A 20,134-nucleotide genomic window follows, 5' to 3' on the forward strand; every position below is an offset into this window, starting at 1 on the left:
TAAGTTACTGGAGTGATATGAACCCCTTTCCAGTTACAACCAATAAATTATATTTTAAATTTAGCATATTTTTCCCACAAGTTCCCAAGGATTGTGACCAAAATCGTACCTGCATTCTTTTCCTCTTAAGTACATTTCAGGTCAAAATATTGTCTCTCAATTCCTTGGTGGTATCCGGTCTCCTTAGGCTTTGACTTCAGTCCATTTTGATTTCACCTGAGCAGTTTTTATAATTGTTTCAACATCTCATAATAGGATTTGTATGTTCCAAAGCTATCATGTAATCTAGTTTATAAAAATGTGAAAGAATCAACAGTATAAATAACTAATGAACACAATCTTTAATCCAATTAAACTGTTTTCCAAATTTTCTCCATGTTGTCTACATTGGAGGGTTTACAGGAAAGAAGGAATATCTAAAACCTGCTAGTTTAAATTTGGGTTATTACTTTTTCTTCAGTCATTTGAATATGTACCTTTATGTTTAGTTGAAACTTATATTACCAGGTTAGTGTTAATATTCTATTAAAGGCTCACCCAAATCAATTAGAAAAAGACAAGTATTCCAGTACAAAAATAGGAATACATATAAATGAACAAATCAGAGAAGGAAAGTACCGTGAATGGCCAAGAACACATAAAAACATACTCAACCAGGCTGCCACACAAGCCCTCTGCAATGGCCCACACTCTGTGGACTGTGTTTGTTTCTGGATAAATCTACTTCTTACCTAAAAAAAAATAATACTCAACCATATCAACCTGGTAATGAAATAACTACATACTAAATAATTATCAATTGTTATAAATATATAATGAAATTATTATTTGTGTGTGTCTTTAAACATGGTCACAAACACACAAATAAATCAGAAATTTTTTCACCTATTAGATTAATGGTACATTTATAAGCAAAGTATGGAGAATTTGGAATTCTTTGTGTGTTAGTCTGTCCAAAAGACTGAAAAATATGTCTTAGATGGGAATTAACACATTTTGACAAACAATTTTATATTTAGAAATTTACCTATAGGACATAATAGGGAGTGTTCAAATGTGTATGTAAACTCAAGGGTACTTATTACAGCCTTAATTATACTTGTAAAATTATAAGTAATCTGTTTATCAAATAATAATGCTAGGGAAATTAATAATGCACTTATCCAATTTAATTGTATTTAATATATTGAAATTAATTGACTTTAAAATCTAGGTTTTTCAAAAGTTTGGCCATTAGTTCCTGAGTATCAACTATGTTTGAAACATTAATATTGTATTTTATTCACATAAAATGAAATATGTATGTTCTTGTTTAGATATGGTCAATAAACTTATTTTATAGGAAGACTGTTCAAAAACTGTTGATGGTGAGTTTGAATCATTATTTTACTATTGTGTATGCATGTGTGTGATGTGTAGTCTCAAATTTATATATTTCAATTATATATAGCATTTATTGAATTCTTAGTATGTGTACCATATGCTGAAATAAACACTTTTTCATGGATTATCTCATTTAATACTAATAATAACCATACAGTATAGGATATTCATTCCTTTTTTTAAGATAAGATAGAGGCTCGTTAGAAACTAAATTTGATTGTGCAATTAATTCTGTTATTCACAACTTAAGAAAAACACAATCAGTGTCACAGCCTTTGGAAAATGAAAATAATACTTATATTTTGCTACATCTCCTCTTGTTTGGGGGGAAAGATACACATTTTTGAGGTCATCTTTATTTTCTCTGAGTTGTTAAGGTCAGAGCCATGTGAATTCTGAAGTTTAGTTCTTTAAACTTAAAAGTGTAAGTGTTGAGATACTGCAGGAACAGGAGAAAAAGACGAATAGGACATTGGTTTGTTGGAAATTCTGTGGTATAAATTTACAAATTGTAGAATGACTTGTTGCAATATGGGGTGCCAGTGCTTAGGAGATGAGGCAGTGTTCCTTGGGAAGCTATTTCATAGAGACTGGGATGTCATGGGGGCACAAATCAAAGTCCAAAAAGAAATGGCCAATAAGAAGAGTATCACTAAATGGAAAAACTCATCTTTAACGCAGAATTGATGACAGGTAACACCAAAAGAAATACTATAAATAGCAGGGAAAGGACCAATGAGGATCTTGGAATTGAAGGTACAATCCCTAACTGCTATAGATTCAAGTGTCATAATGTTCTAATGAAATATTTTTCAAATTGTACTTTATGACCATATGGTGTAGATGATAAACTATCTACTTCATATGAATATGTGTTCCATAATCAATTCACTTTTCTCCAGTTGTCTGTATTCATTCTAACCACTTTTCTAAAGACAGTACCTTGTGTCTTACAAATACTGTTCATTAGTAATTCTGAGCTAGTAGCTAAAATGTTGGCCAGAATGATAAGCAGAGTGAGTTGCAACAGAAAGTTTTGCCTGACTTTGCCATAGCAGTGGCTAAAGTACATTTTAAAAATTGGATAGTTTATAGCAAGAAATGTGTGTTACGCTATTCTAAAGTTTGCCATCTTATTTTCTGGTAGCTTGAGGGGAAATGAGCCTGTATAAGATATTCACAGCTGGGGCCCTGGAACAGAGAATACTGAAGGAAAAATCAGTCATAGTTAAGTAAGGCTGCATCTGTCATGGCGGACTGCTGGACACAGAGCTGCTCAGCCTCTGGTTTTGACGGATGCAATTTGGGGGTGTTTGAATATGGTAAATCTCTTTAAGGATAATAAAACTAATGATGGTGAAGTGTTTATAATATTACTAAACTAATATGTGAATGAGGGAATGAATTAATAGGGTCAAAAGTAAAATACAGAAAGTTGGGATAAACATATAAGAATGACAGGATATAAAAACTCAACATTTGGCAATAATCACAATACTTGTTTCAACCAAGAAAATCAAAAGATGCTAAAACTTGAGAAAATTTGAGGGAAACAATACATTTTAAAATATTTTTTAAAATATTTATTTTATTGAAGTATAGTTGATTTACAACTATAAGACTTTTAAGTCTGAAGTTTGGTCAAAATGATAGTATAAAAGAATACGTAGGGGAGAATATCTTGAAGCACATGGTTTCAGGTGTATGTGCTCAGGAAGTATGAAAGTGTAGAATAAGAGCATGAATACTTTGATACCAGTGGGTTTTATCTGTATCTGCATTTGAACCATTTATAATAGAACGTGTTTTTACTCACAGTTCCTTCACTTTGCTCGATTTTTCAAAGTTCAGCCATATTATAGCATGGATTGGAACTCCATTTCTATTTATGGGTGAGTAATACCCCATTTATAGATCACATTTTGCTTGCTTATTCATTCATCAATTTATGGCATTCTACTAACTTATTTCTGCTCTTTGGCTGTTTTGAATAATCTTGCTATAAATATTTATATGGAGATTTTTGTGTATATGTATATCTTTAGTTCTTTTAGGGATAAGAACACGAGAAGTTGCCTGACTAGGATTTTAAGATCGTACTTGGCTTCGTTTGAAGGTGTACAAGTCTGCACAGTGAACATTTGGTTGAATATTGGTGGAAACTCTTCCTGTAGAAATAAGTAAATTGAAAAACCAAAATAAACACAGTTGAAGCCCATTGCCTCATACCTGGTTCATTCAATTTGAATATATTTAATTTATATTGTTGTGTGTTTTTGCTTTTGTGTTCTTGTTTTAAATATTATGGAATCAATGTTGGTTTGCATACAAAGGATTTCATTGTCTTACAACATTAATTATGATGGAGAAAGGGCATCTTGAATAAGTGAATTAAATATTATTCAAGGATAGTAGGATCATTCAAATAGGTAGAATTCTGCCACGGAAGTAAATTGATTTTACTCATAATGTTCATGAAGAACTAAAATGAAAAATTTTCTCTCACTGGTTTAATAGCTGGTGTAGCCTCCCTTACTCATTTTCATCTCCAGTTTTCCCATGTAAATTAAGTGGCTTAGTATGTTTCTAGGATTATGGACGCCTGTGTTATTTCTTGGTTATTTTCAGGATCTGTCCTTTCTTACAGGCGAACAGCAAAAGGTGTCTTTTTAAATGAATGTGTCTGGATCATGTATATATACATTGTGAAAAATCTGAAGAAAATGAGAAACAAAATGACTGTTGTTGAACAGTACTATATTCTCAAGGTCTTTTCCAGTCAGTCATCTCTTTGTACCAGGTGGCCGAGGTATTGGAGCTTCAGCTTTATCAACAGTGCTGCCAATGAATATTCAGGGTTGATTTCCTTTAGGATGGACTGGTTTGATCTCTTTGCAGTCCAAGGGACTTCTCCAACAGTACAGTTCAAAAGCATCAATTCTTCAGGTACTGAGATTCTTTATAGTATAACTCTCACATCCATACTTGACTACTGGAAGAACCGTAGCTTTGACCATACAAACCTTTGTTGGCAAAGTAATGTCTCTGCTTTTTAATATGCTGTCTAGGTTTGTAGTAGTTTTCATTCCAAGGAGCAAGCGTCTTTTTAATTTCATGGCTGCACTCACCATCTGTAGTGATTCTGGAGCCCAAGAAAATACTAGCGTGTGAGATGCATGCAATTGTGCGTTAGTTTGAGCATTCTTTGGCATTGCCTTTCTTTGGGATTAGAATGAAAACTGACGTTTTCCAGTCCTGTGGCCACTGCTGAGTTTTCCAAATTGGCTGGCATATTGAGTGCAGCACTTTCACAGCATCATCTTTCAGGATTTTAAATAGTTCAGCTGGAATTCCATCATCTCCACTAGCTTTGTTTGTATTGATATGTCCTAAGGTCCACTTCACTTCACACTCCAGGTTGTCCAGTTATAGGTGAGTGACTACACCATCATGGCTTTCTGAATCATTAACACATTTCTTACACAGTTCTTCTGTGTATTCTTATCACCTTTTCTTAATCTCTTCTGCTTCTCTTAGGTCTTTACTGTTTCTGTCCTTTATCATGTCCATTCTTACATAAAATGTTCCCTTGATGTCTCCAACAAGTATTTTCTTGAAAAGATCTATGGTCCTTTCCATTGTATTGTTTTCTTGTATTCTTTGCATTGTTCATTTAAGATGGTCTTCTTATCTCTCCTTACTATTCTCTGAACTCTGCATTCAGCTGGGTATATCTCTTTCTCCCTTGCCTTTCACTTCTCTTATCCCCTTAGCTATTTGTAAAGCCTCCTCAGGCAATCACTTTGCCTTCTTGCATCTTTTTCTTTGGGACAGCTTTGGTCACTGCCTCCTGTACAATGTTATGAACCTGCATGAATAGTTCTTCAGGAACTCTGTCTACCAGATCTAATTCCTTGAATCTATTAGTCACCTCCACTGTACAATCATAAGGTATTTGATTTAGGTCATACCTGAATGGCCTAGTGGTTTTCCCTACTTTCTTCAATTTAAGCCTGAATTTTGCAATAAGGAGCTCATGATCTGAGCCACAGTCAGCTACAGGTTTTGTTTTTACTGACTGTATAGAGCTTTTTCATCTATCACTGCAAAGAACATAGTCTGATTTCAGTATTGACTATCTGGTGATGTCCGCGTATAGAGTCATCTCTTGTGTTGCTGGAGAAAGGTGTGTGCTTTGAGGGCTACTCCATTTCTTCTAAGGAATTCTTGCCCACAGCAGTAGATTTAATGGTCATCTGAATTAAATTTGTCCATTCCCATCCATTTTAATTCACTGATTCCTAAAGATATCAATGTTTAATCTTGTCATCTTCTGCTTGACCATGTCCAATTTACCTTGATCCATGGACCTAACCTTTCAGGTTCCTGTGCAGTAATGCGTACCACATCAGATATTACTTTGACCACCAGATATATCCACAACTGAGTATCATTTCTGCTTTCACCCAATTGCTTCATTCTTTCTGGAGTTATTAGTAATTGCCCTCTGCTCTTCCCCAGTACCATATTGGATACCTTCCAACTTGGGGGGCTCATCTCCTGGTGTCATATCTTTTTGCCTTTTCACACTGTCCATGTGGTTTTTCAGGCAAGAATAATGGCGTGGGTTGCCATTTCCTTCTCCAGGGGACCAGGTTTTGTCTTTTCAGTTCAGTTCAGTCACTCAGTCATGTCCAGCTCTTTGCGGCCCCATGAACTATAGGACGCCAGGCCTCCCTGTCCATCACCAACTCCGGAGTTCAATCAAACTCACGTCTGTCGAGTCAGTGGTGCCATCCAGCCATCTCATCCTCTGTCATCCCCTTCTCCTGCCCCCAATCCCGCCAGCATCAGCGTCTTTTTCATTGAGTCAACTCTTCGTAAGAGGTGGCCAAAGTACTGGAGTTTCAGCTTTAGCATCATTCCTTCCAAAGAACACCCAGGACTGATCTCCTTTAGAATGGACTGGTTGGATCTCCTTGCAGTCCAAGGGACTCTCAAGAGTCTTATCCAATACCACAGTTCAAAAGCATCAATTCTTTGACGCTCAGCTTTCTTCACAGTCCAACTCACATCCGTACGTGACTACATAGCCTTGACTAGACGGACCTTTGTTGACAAAGTAATGTCTCTGCTTTTGAATATGCTATCTAGGTTGGTCATAACTTTCCTTCCAGGGAGTAAGCATCTTTTAATTTCATGGCTGCAGTCATGATCTGCAGTGATTTTGGAGCCCCAAAAAATAGTCTGACGCTGTTTGCACTGTTTCCCCATCTATTTCCCATGAAGTGATGGGACCAGATGCCATGATCTTTGTTTTCTGAATGTTGAGCTTTAAGCCAACTTTTTCACTCTCCTCTTTCACTTTCATCAAGAGGCTTTTGAGTTCCTCTTCACTTTCTGCCAAAAGGGTGGTGTCATCTGCTTATCTGAGGTTATTGATATTTCTCCTGGCAATCTTGATTCCAGCTTGTGCTTCTTCCAGCCCAGCATTTCTCATGATGTACTCTGCATAAGTTAAATAAGTGGGTGACAATATACAGCCTTGACGTACTCCTTTTCCTATTTGGAACCAGTCTGTTGTTCCATGTCCAGTTCTAACTGTTGCTTTCTGACCTGCATATAGGTTTCTCAAGAGGGAGGTGGTCTGGTATTCCCATATCTTTGAGAATTTTCCACAGTTTATTGTGATCCACACAGTCAAACGCTTTGGCGTAGTCCATAAAGCAGACATAGATGTTTTTCTGGAACTCTCTTGCTTTTTCCATGATCCAGTGAATGTTGGCAATTTGATCTCTGGTTCCTCTGCCTTTTCTAATACCAGCTTGAACATCAGGAAGTTCACGGTTCATGTATTGCTGAAGCCTGGCTTGGAGAATTTTGAGCATTACTTTACTAGCGTGTGAGATGCGTGCAATTGTGCATTAGTTTGAGCATTCTTTGGCACTGCCTTTCTTTGGGATTAGAATGAAAACTGACGTTTTCCAGTCCTGTGGCCACTGCTGAGTTTTTCAAATTGGCTGGCATATTGAGTGCAGCACTTTCACAGCATCATCTTTCAGGATTTAAAATAGCTCAACTGGAATTCCATCACCTCCACTAGCTTTGTTCGTAGTGATTGTTTCTAAGGCCCACTTGACTTAACATTCCAGGATGTCTGGTTCTAGGTGAGCGATCACACAGGTTTTTTCTTTTACCGAATGCCATTTAAATGGAATCAAACATTACATAGTATCTAAGGTCTAGTTCCTTTTACCTTGCAATTTGAGTTCTCCAGTTTACTTGCACGCCTTTATCCTTCAGAGACCTGTGTTCTGTTATTGATGTACTCCTCCTAAATTCCATGTTGATAAAAGACAGGCCAATATTACTCCATCTTAATTCCACTTAGGTCTTGCTGCTGCTACTGCTGCTAAGTCACTTCATTCATGTCCGACTCTGTGCGACCCCGTAGATGGCAGCCCACCAGGCTCCCCCATCCCTGGGATTCTCCAGGCAAGAACACTGGAGTGGGTTGCCATTTCCTTCTCCAATGCATGAAAGTGAAAAGTGAAAGTGAAGTTACTCAGTCGTGTCCAACTCTCAGCGACCCCATGGACTGCAGCCTTCCAGGCTCCTCCATTCGTGGGACTTCCCAGGCAAGAGTACTGGAGTGGGGTGCCATTGCCTTCTCCAAGCCACTTAGGTCTTACCCCTCTCTAAAGTCTTTTTCCATTTGATTCTTTTTGTAAATAATTTCCATTTATCTTATGAAATGTCTCCTCTATTTTTCTATTCTTGCCATTGGTCCATTTGTTCAACATGTTTGTAATAGATTTTCAGACTTCTTATCTCTTACTTCCAGAATATGGGTCTCACAACAAACATCCTTTTTATTTGACCCATCACAAGGCATTTCACAAAATCTTTATTTGGTGTAATATAACTTTAGAATTTCTCAGTTTAAAAGATAACTGCTATGTTACTAATTTACATAGAGTGGTAGAGAGGATTATTGACTATTTGCAGAATGAAGAGTTCAGAGAGGAAATAAATGAAGAAGTGAAATGACGAAGACGATAAAGGAGCAAGGAATTTTTATTTGGTGAGGACTAGAAATGCGAGGATGCCTGTACAATAAATAATTATTATAGAACCAATTGTTCTATTGATTTTTAAAATAATTTCTTGCATTTTTCTGATCTGATTTGTATCCTATGTGATGTTTTGTTGCAGGTCAAAGGCTAGAACAAGTTATCATACTTACAGGGAGGAAAGGTGAGCATCTACTCTGGTGCTATTGAAATTTTGGTCTGTGTTCTGGCCAGTGATGTCACAAATTCAAGTTTTGTGAGCTCATTTTTTCAGGTGACCAGGGTGCATATTTTTATGATGAATTTTCCCCCATAGGTATATCTACTTTGTTAATGGAATCTTCATTATTTTTCCCTCTATTAAAGAAAATAATTTGGTTAACATTTAAGAATCATTGATAGATTAGCTTTTTATACTATTTTGTGTGAAAATAACTTTTTAGTGAAATTTAAAAGTGCCAAAATATTTATCTTTTTGTTACTAGCATTTCAGAATTTAGATATTTCTACTCATATTTCCACTATAATCAAACCTTATTTGCTACTTAATTTACAAATGCTGCCCCACTATGGCTCAGATGAGAAAGAACCTTCCTGCTACACAGGAAACACAGATTTGACCCCTGGGTCAGGAAGATCCCCTGGAGAAGAGAATGACTACCCACTGCAGTATTCTTGCTTGGAGAATTCTGCGAACAGAGTAGCCTAGCGGGCTATAGTCCATGGGGTGTCAAAGAGTCAGACTCCACTGGGAAACTAACACTTTCACCTCACTACTCCTCGAAATTTTAGTTGACTTAGTTGTTTTGGATGTTCTCAATAGATTTTAATTTTATACAGAGAAATCCATGGTCGTGTGCCTTTTGTGCTATGAGGGTTCTATTGTTCAAATACTAAACAAATTGTATTGTGTATATGTATTGTTTTTTGTTAACAACACAGTACGTAAGCCTGAAGGAAATGAGCCTGGCTATGAAAATGCTTATTTGTTGGGAGGGTGCTTGTCTGGATCGATGATGAGAAAAACTGTCTGAGGATGCTGAGGGACTCATTCCAGATGTCAATCTGAGGTCCAGATAAATGCCCCTCTTACCGGACAAATAAGAACCTCAGAGCCTGGCTTTGACTACATAACACTGCTGTGAGCATGCCTTTTCTTTCTTCCAGAGCAAGTCATCCTATTCTACATACTCATGCCTCTTATGAGGCATGTAGATATGCTAAGTGACCCAAGACTTGCTTCATTTTGAACACAGTTGTAGACAGAACTTTTTAAAGGAATTGTTCTTGAGTAATAAATGAGGGGGGAAAAATGTTGAAGTAAGAAAGGGTTGAGCAACTGTAATGGGTACTGAAAGCATCATTTGTGGTTGGGCTGGAAGAAGGGAAGATTGCATGACTAATAAATTTTGACAATGAGTTTTGACAGTATTAGTGCTTTGTTATTTTTACTCTTGAATATTTTTGAGACTGTGTCTTTTTTTTTCTTTTTGTTTGTTTTTATTTTTTTCTGCTACGCTTTTCTGAGGTAGAAGGACTGAAATGAGGGCCTCTACTTCAGAGAACAGGGGTGAGTAACTGTACCAGGATCCTTTAAAATTCATATGTCTTGTGCACTGTGCCACACCCTGAAGTCTTAAGTGTTCATCTGTTCAGTGGCTTACTGGATAATATCTTCATGATGTGTCCTTTTCTTTAGTGATTGCCTCTAGCCTCATTTCCAAATTTTAAGTTTTCTTTTATCTGAGTTTTGGGTAAATTGACAAATACAGAATCTTGGGAAATTGTTGTTTTATACATTTTCTTGTTGCCGTGAAATATCCTTTGGTGAAATTAAACTGTGCTTGGGAGTTTTCTTAACATATTATGGTTTCAGAATGTTGACCCCATGATTGAGATCATCATTGTTAGATCATTTTGGTCAGATCCGTAAGATCATTATGGGTTATTATTACTATTCTTCTAAATGTTGAAAGTGAAAGGTGCTCAGTTGTGTCTGATTCTTTGTGACCCCACGGACTATACAGTCCATGGAATTCTCCAGGCCAGAATAATGGAGTGGGTAGCCTTTCCCTTCTCCAGGGGATCTTCCCAACTCAGAGATCAAACCCAGGTCTCCCACATTGCAGGCAGATTCTTTACCAGCTGAGCCACATTTGACTTTAATTAGGATTTTTACTTTTTCAATCTGAAAAATTATACTTTATACTTTCCGAACTCTATCTAAGGCCATGAAGATTTTAAATGATAAAAAGCTTCATTTTTTTGTAAAAAAAAATTTCAGTTTTCCATATTGCATTAATTTCACAAAACATACTAGGTTGGGTTAATCAGGTGTAGTAAAATTTCATATATTAAATAATTAATCATTATTTCTTGTTAAAATTGAAACATCCATCAGTTAAGAAAAATAGTCTATATTCCTTGGCATGATTACCTAGGGCCTGATGTTTAATACTTTTGAAATGAGTAAACTCTCTTTTTCTCTTGAGAAATATATTTTCACAGATTCTTTAATAGTTGTTTTGTTATTTTTATATTTATTTATTTATGTATTGTAATTTATATATTCATTTTTCTACAAACTAGCAAGGTCATTCATTTCCTCTGGTCAGTTTAGCTAAAACATTTTGAATTTTGTTGAATTTTTCAAGAAATTGATTTTTGGTTTCATTGATTTTTATTTTTTATTCAGTTGCTTGTTTCAATCTTTAATCTGTATCATTTTTATACTAATCTTTCTTTTCTTTCTTTCTTGCTTTATGTTTGATTTTCTTTTCTTTTTCTAGCTTCTTAAGGTAGATTACTGATTTGAAATTTTTCTTTTTTAAATGTAAATCTCAACAGCTATAAAATTTTCTCAAGTACTGCTTTTGGTATCTCATAAATTTTGGAATGTGTGTTAATTTTCATTCATCTCAAATAATTTAATAATTTTCCCTGAGAATGTCCTGCTTGATTCATTTTTATTAGGAACTTGTTTCTTAATTTCTACTTATGTGTGAAATCATCTAAATTTCTTTCTGTTACTGATTTCTAGTTTAATTCCATTGTGATCAGTGAACATAGTCTGTACAATTTCAGTGTTTTAAAATTTATTTAAACTTATTTTTGGTGTTATATCTGGTCTTTTATGGAGTATGTTCCTTATGCACATGAGAAAAATGTATAATCATTTGATTTTAGGTGGAGTGTTCTGTGTAAGTCTGTTCACTGTAGTTGGTTTATGGTTGTTCAAGTATTCTATTTCCATAATGATCATTCTTCTAATTGTTCTATTGCTTATTAAAAGCAAGACATTAAAAGTATCCAAATACTGTAGAGTTGTTTGTTTCTTCAATTCTGTGCAATTTTGCTTCATATATTTTGGGACTTTGTTGTTAGGTGTGTAAATGTTTATCATTGCTTTATCTTCTTAATGTATTTGATTCTTTTATCAATATTTAATTGACCCATGTAACAATTTTTGTTTGAAGACAAAACAAAACTTTCAACTTTTGTCTGATATTGGTATAGTCACTCTAGCTGTCTTTTGGTTACATGTTATATGAAATATTTATTTCATGCTTTAATTTTTAACCAATCTGTGTCTTTGAATCTGAAGTATGTCTCTTGCAGATAACATATAGTTGGATCCTGTTTTTAATCCATTTTGCCAGTCTCTGCCTTTCACTTACAAATTTTAAACCATCTCTGTTTAAAGTAATTACTGATAAGGGAGGACAACTGCTATTTTGCTGTTCATTTTTTCTGTATTTTTTTTTTTTTGTCTTCAATATTGCATGTTTTCTGTGAAATAGATATTATTGAGAGTACCATTTTAAATTCTTTATTTCCTTGTTTTTACTATATATTTTTAAGTTATTTTCTTAGTCATTGCCCTGGGGATAACAATTAACTTCTTAATTTATAATAAAGTAGTTATGATTAATAACAATTTAATTTCAATAATACATAAAATTTTTGTGGCAACAAAAACATTGCTCCATTTCCCCTGGACGTTGTGATTGTCACAAATTATGTCTTCATACTTATGCAGTCATCACCACAGGCAGATGGTTTTTGTTTTATGCTTTTATTTAAACATCATATAGGAAAAGAGTTACAAAGATAATACTGGCTTTTATATTTGCCTTTACTGATGTTATTTATTTCTTGATGCAGATTTAAGTTATTGTATATTGTACATTCATTTAAGATTGATTCCCTTAGACATTTCTTATGGGGCAAATTTACTGTTAAAGAACATTCTCAGTCTTTGTTAATCTGAGAATGTCTTAATGTCTCCTTCATTTTTTTAGAGCATTATTATCAGATCAAGAATTCCCAGTTGAATAACTTTTTGTTTCAGAACTTTGAAAATGCCATCCTACTGCCTTCTGAAACCATGTGGTATGATGAGAAATCACTTGTTTTTCTGAAGATCACTTCTGCGTCTTCTCTATCACTGTTTGATCTTTCTATTTGAACAGTTTATGAATCTATTTGAATTTATCCTATATGGACTTCTTAGGTTTGTGACTTTTCATCAACTTTGGGCAGTTTTGTGTATTATTTCTTTTTTTTAAATTTTTTATAATCAAATGAATACTTTTTTTAAGTTTATGTACATTTCCTTTTTTTAATTTAAATTTATTTATTTTAATTGGAGGCTAATTACTTTACAGTATTGTGTTGGTTTTGCCATACATCAGCATGAATCCGCTACGGGTGTACAAATGTTCCCCATCCTGAACCCCCCTCCCACCTCCCTCCCTGTACCTTCCCTCTGGGTCATCCCAGTGCACCAGCCCCAAGCATTCTGTATCCTGCACCAAACCTGGATTGGCGATTCATTTCTTATATGATATTATACATGTTTCAGTGCCATTCTCCCAAATCATCCCACCCTCTCCCTCTCCCACAGAGTCCAAAAGACTGTTCTATACATCTGTGTCTCTTTATAGTTTCTGCTCATTCCTTTCTTTTTCTCTGACTCTTGCCATGTGTATGTTAGTACACTGGCCTCATATTACTTTTAGGCTGTGTCTATTAAAAAGCATGTATACCTGTGGTGGATTCATTTTGATATTTGGCAAAACTAATACAATTATGTAAAGTTTAAAAATAAAATTAAAAAAAATAATAAATCTTCTCTTCCTATAACTGGATAATTTGAACAATTATATTTTTTAGTTGTTTTTTTTTTTTTTTTGTCAGTTCAAATTTGTCATGCAGGCCTTTTTCTGAGTTTTTTAATACTTGTAATTATGCTTTCAACTCCAGAATTTCTACTTGATTTTGTTTGAAAATTTTCTGTCCGTTGATTGACATACCTGTTTCATGAGATAGTGTTTGTTGGAATCATCTGGTTCTTAAAACTACTTTCCATTACCTTTTGCAGCATATTTAAAGTAACTGATCTAAAATATTTCTATGTTGAGTCCAGTGTCTTGACTTTGAGTTTCTATTGCTTGTTCTTAATTTTTCCTTCTTTGTGAGAGACGTGCATGTTTCTTTGAATGTCCAGTATTCTAGTACTTTTATGTTGAAAATTGGACATTATGCATATCATAATTTGGCAACTTTGGAAGTCAAACAATCCATTTTCCCTATATTTGTTGTCCTTGTTGATGAAGTTGTTTATAGTAGTGTTCATTGAAGATTTTTTCATTAGATTCAGTTCAGTTCAGTCACTCAGTTGTGTCTGATTCTTGGTGACCCCATGGACTGCAGCACGCAAGGCTTCTCTGTCTATCACCAACTCCTGGAGCTTACTCAAACTCATATCCATAGAGTCGGTTATGCCATCCAACCATCTCATCCTCTGTCGTCCCCTTCTCCGCCTGCCTTCAATCTTTCCCAGCATCAGGGTCTTTTCCAATGAATCAGTTCCTCACGTCAGGTGGCCAAAGGGTTGGAGTTTCAGCTTCAGCATCAGTTCTTCCAATGAATATTCAGGACCAATTTCCTTTAGGATTGACTGGTTTGATCTTCTTGCAGTCCAAGAGACTCTCAAGAGTTTTCTCCAACACCACAGTTCAAAAGTATCAATTCTGTCCATAATTCTTCAGGCACTCTGTCTATCAGATCTAATCCCTTGAATCTATTTGTCACTTCCATTGTATAATCATGAGATACTTGATTTAGGTCATACCTGAATGGCCTAGTGGTTTTCTCTACTTTCTTCAGTTCAGTCTAAAGTTTGCAATGAGTTCATTTTCTTTCTTTCTTTCTTTCTTTTTTGAGTTCATTTTCTGTGACAGTCAGCTCCCGGTCTTGTTTTTGCTGACTGTCTAGAGCTTCTCCAACTTCGCCTGCAAAGAATGCAATCAGTCTTATTTCAGATTTGACAGTCTGGAGTTGTCCATGTGTAGAGTCTTCTCTTGTGTTATTGGAAGAGGGTGTTTGCTATGAGCATTGTGTTCTCTTGGCAAAACTGTGTTAGCCTTTGCCCTGCTTCATTTTGTACTACAAGACCAAACTTGCCTGTTATTCCAGGTGTCTCTTGACTTCCTTCTTTTGCACTCCAGTCCCCTATGATGAAAAGGACATCTTTTTTTGGTGTCCTTTTAGTTCTAGAAGGTGTTGTGAGTCTTCATAGAACCATTCAACTTCATCTTCCTTGGCATTTGTGATTTAGGCATAGACTTGGATTAGTGTGCTATTGAATGGTTTGCCTTACAATGAACTGAGATCATTGTGTTGTTTTTGAGATTGCACCCACGTACTGCATTTTGATTTCTTTTATTGACCATGAGGGCTATTCCATTTTTTCTAAGGGATTCTTGCCCAGAGTAGTAGATATAATGGTCATCTGTATTATTCACCCATTCCCATCCATTTTAGTTCACTGATTCCTAAAATGTTGATGTTCATTCTTAACTATCTCCTGTTTGACTAATTCCAATTTACTTTGATTTGTGGATCTAACATTCCAGGTTCCTTTACAATATTGTTCTTTACAGCATTGGACTTTACTTTCACCACCAGACACATCCACAATTAGATGTTTCCATTGTGGGTCAGCCTCTTCATTCCTTTGGAGCTATTTCTCCACTATTCTACAGTAGCATATTGGGCACCTACTGACTTGGGGAGTTCATTTTTCAGTGTCATACCTTTTCCCCTTTTCCTATTGTTCACTGGATTCTAAACACAAGAAGCCAAAGGAGTTTATAATTTTTTTCTCCAGTGGACCACATTTTGTCGGAACTGGCCACCATGACCCATCCATCTTGGGTGGCCCTACAAGGCATGGCTCATAGTTTCACTGAATTAGACAAGACTGTGATACATGTGATCAATTTGGTTAGTTTTATGTGATAATGGTTTTCTTTCTATCTGCTCTATGATGGATGAAAGTAAGCGGCTTGTGGAAGCTTCCTGATAGGTGGGACCAACTATGGGGAAAACGGTGTCTATGGGGAAAACTGGGTCTAGCTCTGGTACCGTGCACAGTAAAACAGTGACAGACTCCACTTCCTTGGGCTCCAAATCACTGTGGCTGGTGACTGAAGCCATGAAATTACAAGGTGCTTGCTCCTTGGAAGAAAAGCTATGACAAAATTAGACAGCATACTAATGATTAGAGACATCATTTGCTGACAAAGGTCCATATACTCAAAGCAATAGTTTTTCTAGTAGTCGTGTATGGATGTGAGACTAGGACCATAAAGAAGGCTGAGCATTGAAGATTTGATGCTTTTGTACCATGGTATCAGAAAATACTCTTAAGAGTGCCTCAGACTACAAGGAAAAACCAGTGAATCCTAAAGGAAATCAATCCTGAATATTCACTGAAAGGTCTGATGCCTAAGCTGAAGCTCCAGTAATTTGGCCACCTAATGAGAAGAGCCGACACAATGGAATAGACCCTGTTCTGGGAAACATTGAAGGCAGGAGGAGAAGGGGACAAAAGATGATGAGATGGTTGGATGGCATCACTATCTCAATGGACAAGGATTTGAGAAAACTACAGGAGATGATGAAGGACAGAGAAACCTAGTATATAGCATTTCATGGGGTCACAAAGAGCCAGACATGACTGAGTGACTGGAGAGGAGGCCAGCGTGGCTGCAGGTAGTAGAAGTCAGATCCCAGCCACACAGGTGGGATCTGGTTTGGGTAGGTGTATTTTTGACGCAGTTCCTGCTCTGAGTGCCGTAGTTGGGGCTGTGCTGATGTCGAGGTCGAAGTGAGGAAGCTTCTGTGGTTTCTAATTGGAACCTATCTGAGGACCCCGCCATTGCAGCCCTTTGATTTGGTGAGAGTCCTGAGTGCCTGGTGGGTTGCAGTGGTTGTGGAGGCCTGGTGGACTAAAGCCAGGGGACAACAGCAGTAGGACTTCATGGAGATGGCATGTGTATTCAGATACCAGGGCCTTTGCATGGGGACTCTGAGACACAGAGATACCCGTAAGGAGTTCCAGAGGACATTCAGCCCCACATCAAATCCCCCACCAGCCATGCACGCTCAGTCAGACACCCACAGGTACTTGAACCTAATTTCCTGCACTCTGTTGACAGATGTGTATCCAGTCGTATGTGAGGGATCAATAAAGTTGGGTAGCAGATACAGGCCTTCCCCCCCCATGAAGCAAACGCATCGATGTTGCCCAGTGAGAGACTGGGTACACATGTGAAGCCTGCCTATGCTTTCTGTCCCCTTGACAGGTGAAGTTGCCAGGCATGACTGTGCGTCACCCAGGAGACAAAGCCCCACCCATAAAGTGGTGACTCGAGGCGCAAGGGAGTCCGGCGAGAAGTGTGGCGGGCCCAGGTTGCTGCCAGTTCTTTTAGGATCACCGAGCAGGGTACGCCTTCCCCTGCCCCAAGATGTGTCATGGATTTCGGCTTTCCTGGGACTACCTGAGTGCCTGTAAGTATGGGGGGACCGTTCCTCTTGCTGAGAAGCCTGGGGGCTCTGAGTTCCCCTGGGTTCTGGGGGACTCCCAGGTCACTGGCTCCTCCTGGGAGCGGCCCTACCTGCCCTGCAGAGGTGGGCAGCGAGCCAGCATGTGCTCGGATCGATGATGACACCCTCATATGCATTCCTTGGAAAATCTGAACAAAATGAGTGAGAACTCACTACCGTCTCCTCATCGAAACTGAGGTCCAGCACGTTGCTGCCCATGGGGCTACAGGAGGGGCTAGTTAGCATGAGGGCCAGCTACATCTGTGTCACACACATGCACACACCACCCCGGTCACCACAATTTGTGAGGCTCCCATCTGAGGGTGGGCTGTGGACAGGCATTTGAGTGGACTTCAGAGTGCCAGGTCCTTGGTAATGACCGTGAGGGGCAGAGGAGACTGCCAGCTTGGCAACTGGTGGTAGGAGTTGCAGTAGATACTGGCCTAGGCCCATAGAGCTCTTGGCTAGAACAGGTGTGTTTCGCCCCAGTTCCTGCTGCGAGTGCAGTAGTTGGCGGCTGTGCTGATGTGGAAGCCAAAGCAAGGAAGCTACAGTGGTTTCTTGATTGCAGCCCCAGGCCAGATCTGAGGCCCTCGCCATTGCGGCCCTTTGGGTTTTTAAGATTCTTGAGGGCATGATAGGATCCTTGAGGGTGTGGTTGACTGCAGCAGTTGCAGCGACCTGGTGGACTAGTGGCATTGACGAAAGGCAGTAGGCCTCATTTCTGCAGTTAGCAACTCCTATATTGCATCTCTTGGCACAGTGCTTGATCTGTGGAGACCACCGTGGAGTGTTGTGAGGTACCAGCTCTGCATTCCTCCTGTGGGTTAGCCAGAGTACCTAGGAAAAGCGTACAGCAGGTGAGGAAATTTGCAGTGTAATTTCCTGGGATGAACTGTCGCCCTGAGGCTGCAGGCACTGTCTTTGTGTTTCCAAGGATACCTTGGTCCCCTTGAAGGTGCCCTTGGCTCCCTGCAAAAGAGAGGGCCTGCTGGTCCTCAGGAGACTTTTGTGGCCTTGGTGGCCTGATACCTGAAGAGGGATACTCAAGGGTATCTTGCAGGGGCCTTGAAGACTTCCATGTACTGAAGCCTGCCTGCCAACCAGTCTGGGTAGAACTGAGGTCTGCATACATGCCTATTGGTCCCTTTGGCTCTTGGGCATAAAATTTTCAAGGTGTAAGAATTCCTAAGGGATGGGGCAAGATGGACAGCCTGGGTGGGACTCAGGTGTTTTCCATGCTGCAGAGAAGTATCATCCACTGAGGCATGGTTGTGGTAGAGGTTGGCCTTGGTTGGCATGCCAAGCCTGCCTCCGTGGAATAGCCAGTGGCTGCCCTGGCACGGTTTCAGGAAACCTTGCACAGCAAAGCTCTTCTCCTGACAGTTCTTCTCAGGTCTTGGAAGCAGCCTTGGTGTCCTGGGCGGACTTGGTAGTTTTGCTGTGGTGGAGAAGAGGTGCTGGGCAGAATCGTGTGGGTCAACTAATCAAGGCCTTACTTTTGTGGGTCTTTCTGGGTGTTGATTGTCCCTTGTTTGAGCAGGGCACCTTGAGGATTCTGATGGGGTTGAGAAGCCCTGGGGGCAGGAGAAGTTCAGTTTGAACCAGGCCCTGGACTAGGGGAGCTTTTCCTCAGGTGTGGTCAGTACCCAGGGCCCTGCAGGATGTGGATTTGAGCATAATCTGACTGCTAAAGGGTCCCAGTTTCTGTGAGAGTGACTCCTGAACCCTGGTACCTGAAAATGACTACCTCCCCAATCTTCACTTTCCAGTGGAGCACCGGAGAGTGATTGGACACAGTCAGCCAGACAAGTTTCATGCCCTGAGTTATTTTAGCATTTTGAGGGTGTGGTGGGCCTTTTCTGCTCCGGGGCCAAGTTCATGAAATTGCCTGTCTTCTCAGGAAACTTCAGTTGTACCTTGAGGAGCTGGGACTTGTGAGAAAGGACAACTAATTGTAGTAGTACTGGCATGGCCTCAGAATATGTGGCAGTTCCACAGAGGCTCCGCTTGCTGATTTTGAGCAGTCAGGTTCCTGTGCTTTGGTCAGAGGGCGTGGGTTTTGGAAGCGCATGCCCTATGTGAACAGCCCCTCGGGGTGAAAGTTTGCATGGGGCTTATGGAAGGTGTCAGGTGTGATCTGCCGTATTGTGGGAAGGCTAGACATCAGGGCTCTGTGGAGAAGGCATACCTTTTCAGGCAATGAGGCCTTTACAGAGGGGCTCAGCCTTTACAAGGAGACAGCCAGGAGTTCCAGATGCATGCCCAGAATCCTGAAAGCTCATCTTTGTACACTGGAACGCACACACTCAGCCCAATATCAAGCCTTTCACCACAAACACTCAGCCAAACAGACACACACATAATACATCCTAACTTTCTACAGTCTGCTGACGCATATGTATCCACTGGTATATAAGGGATTGAGGCAGTTAGAAAGCAAATGAAGGCCTTCAACCAGGGAACTATCAGCATGGATGTTATTCAGAGAGAACAGGATGCACATCTAAAGCATGCCTGTGCTTTTCAGTTTTCAGGAACAGTTGCCGGGTATGACTGTCCACTACCCAGGAAAAGAGGCCATGTGTGGTATGCATTGACTCGAGGTGCAAGGGAGTCTTGTCAGAAGTGTGGCAGGTCCAAGTTGCTGCCACAGCTTTTTTGATCACTTTGGAGGCTACACTTTCCCCCTTTTGGATTAAGGGTTCCATGGGTTCCATGGGATTGCCTGAGTAGTTGTAAGTGTGGATGGACTGATCCTCTTACTGAGAAGCCTGGGGGCT

The 20,134-nt window shown here is 38.8% G+C and overlaps 1 protein-coding gene and 2 non-coding genes across 5 annotated transcripts in view; all 3 read left to right on the forward strand.

The window, feature by feature from the left end:
* Nucleotides 1–20,134, forward strand: part of LOC109575459 (uncharacterized) — a 234,718-nt gene that overhangs the window by 46,178 nt on the left and 168,406 nt on the right. For all 3 annotated transcript variants that reach the window (XM_070775957.1, XM_070775956.1, XM_070775958.1), the window contains 5 exons: nucleotides 1,317–1,367; nucleotides 3,202–3,275; nucleotides 8,599–8,640; nucleotides 9,989–10,026; nucleotides 17,111–17,315. In XM_070775957.1, coding sequence (XP_070632058.1) covers nucleotides 1,365–1,367; nucleotides 3,202–3,275; nucleotides 8,599–8,640; nucleotides 9,989–10,026; nucleotides 17,111–17,315 — 362 coding nt within the window. In that variant the 5' untranslated portion in view covers nucleotides 1,317–1,364. The remainder of the gene's footprint in view (nucleotides 1–1,316; nucleotides 1,368–3,201; nucleotides 3,276–8,598; nucleotides 8,641–9,988; nucleotides 10,027–17,110; nucleotides 17,316–20,134) is intronic.
* Nucleotides 9,464–9,530, forward strand: LOC139178496 (small nucleolar RNA SNORD109A). The gene has a single exon (XR_011562885.1). It is a non-coding gene; the product is annotated as a small nucleolar RNA SNORD109A (small nucleolar RNA).
* LOC139178394 (small nucleolar RNA SNORD116) lies at nucleotides 17,461–17,553 on the forward strand. Its single transcript, XR_011562793.1, has one exon. It is a non-coding gene; the product is annotated as a small nucleolar RNA SNORD116 (small nucleolar RNA).

The sequence above is a fragment of the Bos indicus genome, chromosome 21 (genome assembly GCF_029378745.1).
Source record: "Bos indicus isolate NIAB-ARS_2022 breed Sahiwal x Tharparkar chromosome 21, NIAB-ARS_B.indTharparkar_mat_pri_1.0, whole genome shotgun sequence".
NCBI classification, from domain to species: Eukaryota; Metazoa; Chordata; class Mammalia; order Artiodactyla; family Bovidae; genus Bos; species Bos indicus.